Source organism: Myzus persicae, unplaced genomic scaffold (assembly GCF_001856785.1).
Source record: "Myzus persicae strain clone G006 unplaced genomic scaffold, MPER_G0061.0, whole genome shotgun sequence".
Taxonomy (NCBI): domain Eukaryota; kingdom Metazoa; phylum Arthropoda; class Insecta; order Hemiptera; family Aphididae; genus Myzus; species Myzus persicae.
The window spans coordinates 33,570-47,868 of NW_019100504.1; the positions used below are offsets into that span (position 1 = coordinate 33,570).

The 14,299-nt window shown below is 32.8% G+C and overlaps 2 protein-coding genes across 2 annotated transcripts; both read left to right on the forward strand.

Moving 5' to 3' along the window:
• The first annotated feature begins 1,768 nt into the window (after window positions 1-1,768).
• On the forward strand, window positions 1,769-2,704 carry LOC111028418. The gene has a single exon (XM_022307063.1). The coding sequence runs from the start codon at window positions 1,769-1,771 to the stop codon at window positions 2,702-2,704; it is 936 nt and encodes a 311-aa protein (XP_022162755.1).
• A 2,041-nt stretch (window positions 2,705-4,745) lies between these two features.
• On the forward strand, window positions 4,746-13,735 carry LOC111028427 (piwi-like protein Ago3). Its single transcript, XM_022307076.1, has 17 exons — window positions 4,746-4,757; window positions 5,027-5,133; window positions 5,660-5,827; window positions 6,340-6,535; window positions 6,603-6,796; window positions 6,871-6,984; window positions 7,757-7,928; window positions 9,191-9,282; window positions 9,339-9,526; window positions 9,939-10,120; window positions 10,286-10,576; window positions 10,639-10,755; window positions 11,041-11,238; window positions 11,319-11,504; window positions 11,971-12,078; window positions 12,165-12,305; window positions 13,102-13,735. Exons 1-17 carry the CDS (start codon window positions 4,746-4,748, stop codon window positions 13,186-13,188), a joined length of 2,553 nt encoding a protein of 850 aa, XP_022162768.1. The 3' UTR covers window positions 13,189-13,735.
• The last annotated feature ends 564 nt before the right edge of the window (window positions 13,736-14,299 follow it).

The window sequence follows — 14,299 nt, forward strand, 5'->3', positions numbered from 1 at the left end:
ATTTATTAATTCTCCAACAAACAATATATACAAGTTAAAATTACTAATAGACAAATTTTTGTTGGATCACCTCCTAAGCCAAAGGCTGTGCTGGAGGTGAGAGTTCATGCAAATACAATATTAAATAAACATATCAATTACAATATAATTATTCAAAAAAAAGTAATATAAACTGTAAACAATTCAAATTAAACTAAGGTATTTAATCCTAAAGACATAAGTTTTCTTTTTAATTGTATAAAATTATTAAATTCATGAATGCAAATATTATATTTAATACAAAAATTAATAAACACAAAATATGGCCCTGACTGACAAAAAGTAGTTCTTAATTTAGGCAGTGATAAATTAATATCTTTAACAAATCGTGTGTTATATTTATGTGTAGAAGTATTAATTGTGTTAGTATATTTAAAGACAACCGCAAAAACATGTATTATATGGAGAGACTTTATATTTAAGATTTTACATTCATTATATAATAAATTTGTTGGAAAGAGTCTTGGCTTATTGAAGATATATTTTACAAGACAATTTAATGTTGTATTTAATTTTTTAATATGAGTTTGATAAGCGTTACCCCAAAATGCTTATAAATTCCCCCAATATAAATTGCTACAATGGAAAACCGATTGTAGTTGTTGTTTTAAATGGAGCAAATAAACCTATAAATAAAAGAATTTTGCCAATATTTAATAAATTAAAAGAATTAATTAAATTTAAAAAATATCCACTCAAAGTAATTGGTAACAAAAGTTACTATACATGTAGAACAGGCCGCCCGGGACGCCGAAACGGACGGCGAAAAGTGGTCGAGAGTCGTCGGCAGACGATCCAGGCAAGGGAGAAAAACGATGGCTGCTGCACCCCCCCCCCCCCCCCCCGCCACAGGGCTCCACCAACGCCCGCCAGTTTACTCCAAGAAACCAACCTACCGGAACACCATTCTGGCAGTGCGTAACTGCGGGCTGACTTGGGTAGAGATAGGCACCAGCGTCACGATGAGGCAGACACGGGATGGATGTCTCCTCCTGGAGCTACCCAAAGGAAGCAGTTCAACAAAAGCAGCCAAAACAATTGCTTTGGCTATGTCAAGCAAGCTCGGCGACTCCGTCGATAAGGTGGTCCAGCTCGGGGTCCAGGGGGATGTCGAAATGTTGGACATCGACGCAGCCGCCACCGCTTCGGAAGTATTGGAGGCACTTCGCAACGCGATTCCCGGACTGGCTGATCCGGTAGTCATGATCGACAGGGACGTAGTCAGCGACGTAAGGATATGGGGCACCCGATACGAACAGCAGATAGCGACGGCGAAAATGCCCAGGAGCATTGCTGCCAGCATCACTAGGGTCCCGATCGGGTGGACCATGTGCCACGTCCGGCCAAGAACGCTGCCACCGGAGAGGTATTTCAGGTGTCACGCCTTCGGCCACAACTCTAGATCTTGCACCGGGGAGGACAGGACGGGCGCCTGCTGGAAGTGCGGCGTGGTAGGCCACTCAATGAAGGACTGCGCCGAGGGAGACGACCGTTGTGTGGCCTGTGAAACCGCTGGTCTGCCGAGGGTCGCGCACAAACCAAGGTCCGGGGCGTGCGCCGCCAGAACACAGTTAGGAGTAGCCAAGATCTCAGATGATTAACTTCTTGCAGATTAATCTGAACGCAAATTGGGCAGCGGAGCAGCTTATGGTACAGACGGCGGAAGAAATCGGGGTTGACATCCTTATTGTGTCTGAGCCGGCCACCCCCATGACCAAGAAGACTGGTAATGCTTCAACACGGATCGCAAGACTGCCGTGGGAACATCACTGCGCTCAGTCACGACGGTCGGGGCTCCGGCAGCGGGTTCGCCTGGTTGTCACTCCGGGGATTGACCGTCTTCAGCTGCTACTGTAGGCCCGGGGCCTCGCTGCCGGAGTATCAACTGTTCCTGGGTGACCTTGAGGCGGCGATCCGTGCTAGAGAGGACTCATCGATCGTTCTGGTCGCCTGGAACGTGGAGTGGGGTTCAAGAACCAACAACCTCAGGGGCGCAACGCTGTCTGATCTCGCCACAAATCTGGGGCTGACCCTGGCCAACTTGGGCACCTCTCCTACCTTCGTGAGAGGGGGAACCACATCAATTATAGATCTCACGTTCTATCGAGGCGTGGATCTCATAGGCTGGCAGGTACCCGACCTGGAGACATTGAGCGACCATAACTACGTCTGTTTCAACACGGCCGACCTGGCCCAGGCCCCGGTCTGTGCCGATATACCCGCTAACATCTCCCCCGGCTGGTCTACCAAGAAGCTCGACCCAGACGCTCTGTGTCGTCATCTGAGCACCACGCATCTAGGAGCTACCGTCGATGCCGCTTGTGCTGAGACAGCGCTGTCTTCGGCTGAATCACTTGACGTGTTTCTGTTCGGCGCCTGCGAAGCTTCCATGTCCAGGAAGAGAAATGGCCCTGAGGGCAGTCGGCCGGTGTTCTGGTGGTCGGATAAGATCGCCGATCTGCGGCGCCAGTCCCTTGCCCTCCGTAGGCGATACCAAGCCTGTATCAGACGCGTCAGCCAGCCTGGAGTCCAAGATGCTAGGTTTTCCTACATCGCCGCCAAGAGAAAGCTTCTTATAGCCATCCGGGAGGCGAAAAACAAGTGCTGGGCTGACTTGTGCGCTCAGGTTGACACTGACCCCTGGGCAGACCCTATAAGCTTGTGATGAAGAAGCTCGGCGGCCAGAACCCGGCCGCGAGCTCCAAGGGCAGGGAGGCCGTCACCGCCGACGCTTTGTTCCCGGCGGCCCCCGTCACCAGGGTCATTCCAGAATTCAGGCCGGAAGAACTCGGTGGAGCAGTCAAGAGGCTCGTACCGGGCAAGGCGGCAGGTCCTTCCGGGATCCCCAACGAAATCCTCAGGGCCGTTGTGCTCGCCCAAGCCTGCGCAGTCCTCCGCGTCTTCAACGATTGCCTCGACGCGTTGACGTTCCCACGGCGTTGGAAGAGGGCACGGAAGAGAACAAACCTCCGGACACCCCGTCGAGCTACAGGCCGATCTGTATGTTGGACATCCCTGGGAAGCTGCTCGAGAGGCTCCTTATTCAGAGGCTAGAAGACCACCTGGACGCTCACGGGGGACGGAGAAGAGCCCCGAACCAGTTCAGCTTCAGGAGGGGAGTTAGCACGGAGTCAGCAATCGACATGGTTCTCAGCATCGCCGCTCAGGCGGCCACCACCACGAGATGGAAGAGCCTCTGCGTTCTGGTGACGCTGGATGTCAGGAACGCCTTCAACTCTCTGGGGTGGCCGGTCATCGACGCAGCTCTGAGGGGCATTAACACCCCGGAGTACTTGGTAGAGATGCTCCGGTCCTGGCTGGCTGACAGAACACTACTAACTGGCGAGGAAATGGCAGAGAGACCGGTGACCTGCGGAGTGCCGCAAAGTTCCGTCCTTGGCCCCACCTTGTAGAATGTCGCTTACGACTCCCTCCTGAAGATGGAAACGCCACCCGGGGTGCAGCTCGTCGGTTTTGCGGACGACCTCGCGGTTGTGGGTACGGCCGTGACCGGACTGCAGCTCGAAGATGCAATCAACCCCACACTGACGGCCATAGACGACTGGATGCGAGGCTGGGACCTAGAGCTGGCTCACCAGTCACCGGTGGTGCTTTCCCGGAGGCGGGCGTTTGTCCCACCACGTTTGATGGTCAGCGGCCACCAGATCCCATTGCGAAATGAGATCAGGTACCTCGGTGTTATTCTGGACAAGCGTCTGACCTTTGATGCATATGCGAGTACCGTCGCTGCGAAGGCTGCGCTACCCAGACTCATGCCCAACATAGGCGGATCGGCTCAGTGGAAGAGGAGGCTGCTCGCGTCTGTTGTGGAAAGCTAGTTGTTGCACGCTGCTCCCGTCTGAATCCCTTCCGTTACAGAAGTCGCCAGAACTAGGGCGATCTTGATCCGTTCGTAGAGGACCGCCGCCTTGAGGGTAATCCGGTCGGACGAAGCCACCCGTTGATCTGCTTGGACTGGAGAGACAGTACATGAATACGAATCCCGACTGCGTATCACCGCAGGTGGACTTACCAGAAAAAATCTATTAAAAAATAATACATTTTTTTAAAAGTTGCACATCATCAGGATAAGGAATTTCTAGTATTTTCATATTTTTCTGAATTATGTAAAATAACAGAATCAAATATAAATTTTGTGCAAGTTATATAGAATCTAAATCCAAAATTTTATTGTGCATATTTTTGCATATTCTTATGTTTATTCTTATTAGATTATATTTTAGCAGTACCTATGTTAGTTTTAAGTGCTATAAAAGGCCATTTATGAAGTCATCTATTTATAAAGATTATTGACACAAATTCACACTGTCGTGCTTATATTCGATGTATAGTTAAATAAACAATCTTCAAATACTTAGTAATAATGTATTTCTCGCGATAAGGCTCACATTTACTGGTGATGAGATAAAATGATAAATTAGATTAATTGTATAAACTTTTCTGTTTTGTATCTTAGCCTCACAATCGAGCATTGAGTTTGATCAATAACTCATGAATCAATTCATTTTTTTTACGTGATTATCATTAATAAATAAGTTATAAATTAATTTTAGAGTAGAATAAAAAAATATTTAGAGCATATTTTAGTGCATGTTTGGTTCTTTTTTAAAGCATATTTGCATATTTTTTTTAAGATTAAAAGTCCCTAAGCCTAAATATTAATTATTATTTTATTATTAGAATGAATGACTGAACAAGTTAATAAAGTTATACCTAATATGAAAAGACTTTTTTCTACTTAGCCCAAAATAGATAATGTATATGTTGTATTTTTGTTAAATGTGTTATATAAGTTTCTCGTTAGCAATGTTATACAACATATTGATGATTTAGGTAATTACTTAGCATACAATAATAGATGAAATAGACAAATATTCAAGTTTTATTATAAATTTTTATTTTATAGTTTATTATATTGTTTAGAATAATAAATTAAAGTTTTTGTTTGGATTATTTTGTGTGTTAGCAGGCCAGGTTAGCTAATATTGCTCCAAGAATTGACTCTCAAAAATTGTGTGACAACATAACAACGACATTTTCAAACATTGATCTGGGGAATTTAAAAGATATTGTGTTAGTATTGTAATGTTTTTATAATTTATGAAAATAATGTATTTATCAATGATAATTTAATTTAGTATACCTAAAAATAACTTGTTACATGTAATACTTAGGTCTCTAAATTAATTATTATTTTCATAAACAATTTCTAATTAATAATGATTATTGGATTACATTTGCCTGTATTTAGAATTTTAGGTATAATCGGTTCAGCGAGAAAACTTGCCAATTGGGTGCATTCTTATGCAACACTCTGCCATTAAGATCTGCTCCACTATGGCAGGGTGTCACGTTAAAATGCATTAAAGAACCAATTTTTGTTGGGCCTCTGTGTTTCTCTCACTAGACAGAGTATACAATTTATGATTAATGATTATCGGATTAATGGTATATAGTCTCATATTATTTGTGAGCTCAAATGATAAATATATAAATAAATTATTGTTGAGTTGATTACTATTTTATTTTTATACAACATTTCTTTATATTTCTATATTTCTTTTAATTGAATTGAAAGAACAACTGTTTATTTTCTCAGGTGTCCAACCATTAGTCCAGAGCATAAAAAAGCTGAAGTATCTAAATTACTTCCGAAGCAATCACAAGAACAAATTGTAGGTATTCCAGCAGCAAAAGAAGAAAAGTCTCCAATTATATGTAGAGACTTAAAAGGCCCAAGTCCTAAAAAATCAACTACTTACCAAATGTATGATAAATATATATTTTGCTCATTGATGATAATTTTTAAGGTTATAAGTAAAATAATGTACTATGATAAACTAAATGAATCGTTAACTAAAAAATATATTTAATATAGATTCCTAATATTTAGGTTTATAATAACATATTCTAAAATATTTTGATTTATAAGAGATAATTTAAACCCTTGACAATAATTATTTAATATTTCTATTCATTCATATAGTTAATTGAATGATATTTTGTTATATTTTAACAATTGATTTGTTTTGTTGGATTTCACCATTGTTTAAAGTATATAAGTACTTACAGAAATTAATTTTACTGACTGTATTTAATTAATTAGGTACTGTATTATTTTTTAGCTTTAAAAAAGAATAAGTTATTATTAGTTTCATATGAAAAAAAAGTAATTGATTTTTAACCAAGTTAAGTTATTTTACTTACTTGCCCATCCTTGCAATTTTGTGATCTTCTATTGTTTCAATATTTGATTTTTTATTTGTTCTTTTTCTTTAGGACTCAACTATCATCAAATTACATAGGAATTAAATTGCAAGAAGACAAAGGAATGTACGAATATAGAGTTGATTTCAATCCTCCAATTGATGACAAATCTGCCAGGGTTTTTTTGATAAATGAACATAAAGATTTATTACCTGTAAGAATATTTGATGGAACATTACTTTATGTACCAAAAATGCTACCGCAAAATGTAATTACTAAAAATAAATACAATTTAAAACAATCTTATAATAACAGTGTCTAAAAAATTATACCAGGTAACGACATTAGTAGGACAATTAAGAGATGAATCTGTGACTTTAACAATAACTTATAAGTGTAAAAATACTTTGAGTGAGTGTATGCATTTTTATAATGTTTTTTTACGTTCAATAATGAAGATGCTTGGTCTAGTAGAATTTGGTAGAAGTTGTTATGATCAATATAAAAGGATTCTTATTCCTGAATTCAAGTAGATAATAAATCCATTTTTAAATATTTTTAGTATTCAGATTAATTGAATAATTTTTTGAATACTTTTTGTAGACTTGAAGTTTGGCCAGGATTTATAACTTCTATTGACGAGTTTGAAAACGGTCTCTATATGTGTGCAGATGTAACACACAGGGTTTTACGGGTAGAACCTGTTATTCAAATAATGTAAGCATATAAATTTTTTTAAATTATTTATACTCCTCAAATTTTGGAGCTTCTATCATATACATCACATTTAGTGTTTCTAACTATATTAATGTTTTTAATAATGTGTATTAGATTTTATTTTTGATCTATTTAATAAATTGTGTAATGAATAATGCAATTTCTTTATGGTGGCTCTTCTTAAAAGTAGAGAAAGTTTTAGTAGCTAGTTCAGAGATTGATTGTATACCAAAAATTAAATGTTAATAATTCAATTTTTAGAAAATTGTAACTTACTTTCAAATAGTAAAAAAAAAAATTTTTCTTAAAAACGTTTTTTTTTAATAATAAAATTCATATCTTTATGAACTAGCTAGATTTTAATCTAATCAAGTCAAATAGATGGGACACAGACAATTTTTGTTTTGGACTTGAGTATTTCAATTATTTTTTTACTATTAATCAATAGAAAAATGAAAAACTTGTAAATAGGCAGTTAAATATTATTTTTCATTACTTGTAATACTTGTATTTTATAATAAAATAAATCAGAATAAGGAAAAGCTTTAAATATATATTTTATTACAAAAGATAAATTTAATAATATTTTATTCAATAATACTGCAAACCAATATAATTAATAATTTTTAAGTAATTTTAAGTGGCATATTATATTTATAAATTTATAAATTTATAAATTTAATGTTAATGTAATTTATTCTGTTCTTTTAATTGTATTTTAAATTTATAATTAATCAACTATTTTAAACATCATTTTTGTATATTTCTATAGGATGGAAATTATGATGAATTCAAAAAACAACAATAAAGATGGCAAACAAGAAATTATGGCTGCATTATGTGGTTCTACAGTAATTACACATTATACTCGTAAAACATACAGAATTGATGATATAGACTTTACAATGAATCCTCTATCAACTTTTGTCCGAAATGATTCTGAAGTAATAAATATGAATTTCAATTAGATCTATTTAAACCTTATATGTAACTATGTTACTGCAAATGTCCGCAATTGGTGAGTGCTGACAGTCACCGGCTAATGTCGTCATGCACCAAAGTTATTGGTGAATGTTGGCATATTGATTAAATTTGTACTCTTTGTAAACATTTTCTAGCGAATGTCGACATTTATATAACGATATTGGTGAATGTTGGTAATGCCAATATTATTTAATCTGATCTCATCTAATATTCTAGTACCTTCTATTAACTAATATACAAGGTATTGTACAAGTTGATAATTTCGATAAAATGTTTTAATAACTTACCCTCCGACTTATTATACCTGGATAACCGCCGTGCTATATGCTGCCTCGTTAACATTTTGTACGATATTGTCATTCAACGTAATTATAGTGTTATCGTGGACCGTAGTATAGCGATTTGTACAATAACCAAAACATTTTTTTCTTTAATGGAAAACATACGTGAAGTATTTTATAATAAATTTAATAATTTATAGTACCTAAAAAATTAGCTACCAAAATTGGTATTATAAATCAATTATACACCAGAAACTAGTTTTCAGTATGTAATGAAAATTCAATATCTATCACTGATGTACTAACGGATGAACAAATTTTGCTTAAAGCAAGCTTCTGTATCAAATTCATCAACTGGTGGGCAAGGGTATACACGATGCAATTGCAAAACAAAGTGCACCGCAAAAAAGTGTGGTTGTAGAAATGTCGGCATTCGATGCAGTTCAAAATGTCATGACAAACTGTCATGTTGCAAATAAGTAGAACAGTTTTTTTTTAAATAATAATTTTTGTATGGCAAAATAATAATAATTTAAATTAATAATAAATGTATAATATATTGTTCAATAATTATAATTAATAAAATTAATTGTTAATATTTATAACTAAACTTATAATTTATATTTTATATTATTGTCTATAGTATTATGTTATAATATTATGTGCGAATACGTAACCTTTGTCAACATTTACCAAAACCGTGTTGTGTATGTCAACATTGACCGAAATCCTAATGTAAATGTCAACATACATTAGTACATGTCTATAATATTTTAATTTTTCAACATTCACCAATTTAGTAGTTGTATGTCGACATTCACTAGGTGATTGTCAGCACTCACCAATTGCGGACATTAACAGTAACAACTACATTTTTTAAACCTTTTTAAACCACTCGAATTTTTGTTGCTGATATTGGTAATTTTTTCTCCTATGTTTAGGTGTCATATAAAGATTATTATAAAACAACATATAATATTGAAATATTGGATCTAATGCAGCCTATGATCATAACAAAATCAAAAAAAAAAAAATGTACATAATGATGCAAAGGTTGGTAATTAAACAGACAAATTAAAATCATTTTACCATCAAAATCATTTTTAATTTACAGGATTCAGATATTTGTTGCTTAGTTCCTGAACTTTGTTATTTAACTGGGCTTACTGAAGCAATGAAAACAAATTGGAAATTGATGAAGGTGCTTCAAACCCTTACTTTGGTTACACCAGAAGTGCGGCAAAATGCTATAATTGAATTGGTTAATCGTATAAATGGTATAAAATTGATTTTATGCATACTTAATCTATACTAAATGCTATTATGTTTAAAAAGCATAATTAATAAAATGTCCAACAAAATATAATAGTTTATTTTATATTATAATATTGAGATGTACGGTAAGTGATAATCATTTACTCTATACTACTAGACAAGCAATGAGTGTATGAAAAAAGTAACAACATAGAGAGCTCTTTTTGATTACGCAATTACTTGTAGCAGGACAAGACGTATAGACATATATATTTTTGTATTTTTTCGTAAAGATATCCTACACCACTAAGAGATGTCACACTTTGTTATACATAGTGCTTGTCTATTAGTATGAAATCTATGGTGATTATCAACATATTTTACCATAAAATGATTTTAGCAATTTACAATTTTAATTTTTAATAAATTCTATAGCTCACGAAGGGGCTAGCAAGAAATGTAAAGAATGGGGTCTTATGATGAGTCCAATCCCTGTCAAAATAGAAGGCCCTGTTTATAAAAAAGAAATTATAGAGTTGGGAAATGGCATCAAAAAAACAGTTGGAATAAACATGGACTGGGGAATGGATGTAGCAAAAAATGCTATGTTTGTTTCTGTAAGTATAAACAAATATGTAAGAAATGTTTCTTGCAATTTTAAGTTTATTCATAATCTTATTTAACATATAAAAACTTAAAACTTCAACTTTTAAAAAATTATAGTAAAAGGAATTCAAGGAGTTCTAAATATTATTTTTTTTTTAATTGTTATTATTTTCTAGGTGAATTTGTTAAATTGGGCCATTATGTACAATCCAAAAGATGAACCAACAGCTAAATCATTTTGCAACCAATTGGCTGCATGCGGCTATCATCTTGGTATGAAAATAAATACCCCAAAAACAATTATAGTTCAGGGATCACATCCAGAAGTTTTTGTTAGTGCCATAAACAATACAGTGAAGAATAATTTAGGAATACAATTTGTTGTTATTATATTTCCAAATCATAGAGAAGACCGATATAATGCTGTCAAACGGATTTGTTGTTCAGTAATCGGAATTCCATCTCAAGTAATAAAAGGAACTATAATATGTTATTATCATTATTATATTTTACTATAATTTATGTGTAGATAATCATCTCAAAGACATTATGTAAGCCAGAGCGGTTAAAATCAATTACTCAGAAGATTGCTTTACAAATTAATTGTAAATTAGGAGGTGCTTGTTGGTCTATTTCAATCCCATTGGTAATGTTATCCTGTATTAAATTTATTTTTAAAATAAATCTAGCAGATTTTTTACACCGTTGATTATCATTTATTATAAATATAAAATATTTTATCAACCTAAGATGCGATAGTGAAATTAAACATGCATATTATATTATGTTATGTTTCACAAAACAGAGCAGAAACATAAAAAAATAAAACTGAAATGGGGTCAATACTATACAGTATATATTATAGATATAGATAAAATGTTCTATTTTATTGCTAATCTTCAGTATACCATGCTTTTATTTTATTTTTTAGATAAATACTATGATAGTTGGAATAGATGCATATCATGAAAAAGGTAAGCAAATGAGTAGTGTTGTTGGTTTTGTAGCTTCAATGGACAAGAATTTTACCCAATGGTATTCAGTCGCAGCAATGCAAAAGAGTACTCATCAAGAACTTATGAAATCGGTTCAAAATGCTTTCCATAAAGTGATGACTCAATTTAAAGCAGTTAGTTTAAATTGTATTACTATATTCTATATCATATGTTGTAATTTTACCTTGAAGTTAATTACAACATTTTATTCTAGAAAAATGGGTTGTTGCCTGATAGAATAATTATATATAGAGATGGTGTATCTGATGGGGATTTAAAATATGTGGAAGAAATTGAACTATCAGATTTAATTGAATCTTTCAAAAACTATCCAGGAAATTATAATCCTAAAGTTACTTTAATAATTGTTCAGAAACGCATTAACACTAGAGTTTTTAAGGTAATTTATAACAAATTAAACTAGAACATTGAATTATTGACACATTTAAAGATACACAATAATTGATAGTTAATAATGATATTAAATGGAAATTAAAAATTATCTTCAATAATAATGTATTACTTGTTTTATAAGAATAATGCTTTAACACTAATTAATAACATTAGGAAATTTTTTCTATTAATGACTAAATTTTAATACTAACAATCATTTATTTTTACCTAATTTTGGTAAACATAATATAATTTATCAGTAATAACTAATAAAATCAATCAGTTATAAATAATAATTTGTAATAAAGTTTTGTTATAATCAGCATGAAAATGTAACATTATTTTGATTTGGTCTGTTTATTTAAATATCTAATTTGTAAATGATGGGTTTTTAATTTATGTAAAAAAATATATTTAATTTCTTAATTATGAAATATTTAATTTTGACTACTTTAATATTTTATTATACATAGTATGAAGATGGAAAATATTCAAATCCATGTTCTGGAACTGTTATTGATAATACTGTAACTAGAAGAAATTATTTCGATTTTTTCTTGGTCTCTCAACATGTTCGCCAGGTATAGTATACCTATTTCTTATGAACAATTTTGTATGAGTCTTATTTTTTTATTATTATTAATTTTAAAATGCTTTTTATATGTAGGGTACTGTTAGTCCTACCCATTATATTGTTCTAAAAAATGGATGTAATTTAAGTGCTGAAAATCTTCAAAGATTATCCTACAAATTGTGTCACTTGTATTATAATTGGTGTGGTACAGTTAAGGTTCCTGCTCCTGTTCAAGTAAATATTAAGTATAAATATTATGTAGATATAAGAACAACATATTTTGTTGAAGTCATGATCATCAATTCTAAAATGGATTTAGTTATTTATAATTTAAAAATACAAATATAGGGTAAAGTGAAACTTGTATAAAAATGTCTGGAGACTGTGATTTACTTCATTACTCAATGATAAAAAAATATATTGTGCTATGAACAATTGTATAATTAGGTTCAAATTACAAAATATTCCATATTAAAAGCAATCAAATAAAAAAATTATTCATAACTTAATTTTTCATTACTGGCCACATGTCACATGTTGCGGCTCAATTAGATGTTCCCAAACATGTATTCTTAGATTCATTAGTGTTTTATTACATCAGCTTAACTAATATGGATATTGTAAATATATATCAGTTTTAGAATCATTTTTAATATCCTATTAATGCTCCTCAAATGTACCAACATTTTTTTTATTTCTTCGAGTGTAAATTGTGAGGGTTTTCATAGTAAAGTTACATTAATATTTTCATCAATAAAATTAATTAATTAAAATACTAGTAGTATTACCTGTATTATTACCAAAGTATTAAAATATTTAAAAACAACTAAATAAAAACATGGGTAACAAAATTTTAATCATTTGCAAATGCAATGCTATAATAATTCTAAAAAAAGTTTAATTTTTCATGACAAACTTCATTGTATATAGTATATTTTGTTTTAAGCATGTCGTATTTTCTTTATAATATAAATATATTTAGTTGTAGTATTATTTAAATTTAAAATGTTTATTATTGCTTTTTTTTTAGTATGCACATAAGCTGGCATACCTTATAGGGCAAAATGTTAGACAAATGCCAAGTGATGGTTTATGCAACTCTCTATTTTACCTTTAAAGAACAAGTACAATTTTGGACAACCAGGGTGGTCTTTTCCGTTTGACTATTACCACAGAACAATACTATTACTGAAATGGAACAACAATAACAATTATTTTTAAATTTTTTAGGTGATAATTTCATTGATATTAAACAAATGAATTCCACATTGATCCAAAATCGTGAAGTTAAGGTAGAAAATAATATATAAAATTATTATCATTGAATTTCTCCATCATATGGACACTTCTGAAACAATTACTGCATTCTTAAACCTAATCTGCCCAATTAACAAATGGCAACCAAAAAATAAATAAAGTACCAATTTCTATTAAAAGATTAAAAAAGCTGCACGGAAAAACAAAAAAAAATTTTTTGTGTCATAATGAATAATATAAACAAGAAATATCATACTTTTATCCATCAATATCACAACTGAAAAACTAGATATTCAAAATCTCCTTATGATATTATAGATAACCTTATAAACTTGTTACACAATTAAAATCAGTAGGTTATAATATATGTCAAGAAATTCAAATTTAGGGTTTTTTTAATGGATTTATTGACGATTTTGTTTGTTTATTTATTTATTATTTTATTACCATTTATTCATTAATTATTTACCAAATTAAAAACTTATGGTTTTATTTATTTAGTAATTATTATTTTAACATTATTTAGTTATACTTATTAAGTATATTGTGTTATTTTTTATTGATTATCATAGAAGTTTACAAATTTTTCTAGATATATTTTATTAGGTAAATAGTAAAATTAATAAATTTGACAATGTCGCATACAATTTCATACAAAATCGTGTTTATTTTTTTCTTAACCCATCTACAAACATGCGCAATCGTGTTGCCAGAAAGGACAGTTTTATGCAATTGTGTTCAACCAGTTATGTATATAGAGAAGGAGGGGGGGTCAACCTCCCCCTTCATCAAAATTTTTTGTTGGTATGGTACTCATACAAATTTATTTAATCAATGTATTAACTAGAACCCAACAGCTCAACATGGGATGAAACAAAAATGAAAATTGCAGGCGAGGAGTATAAATAAAAATAGTTGTTCACTTAATTTATATGGAATAGGTAGTACTAGGTAATTAAGATAATGATTTA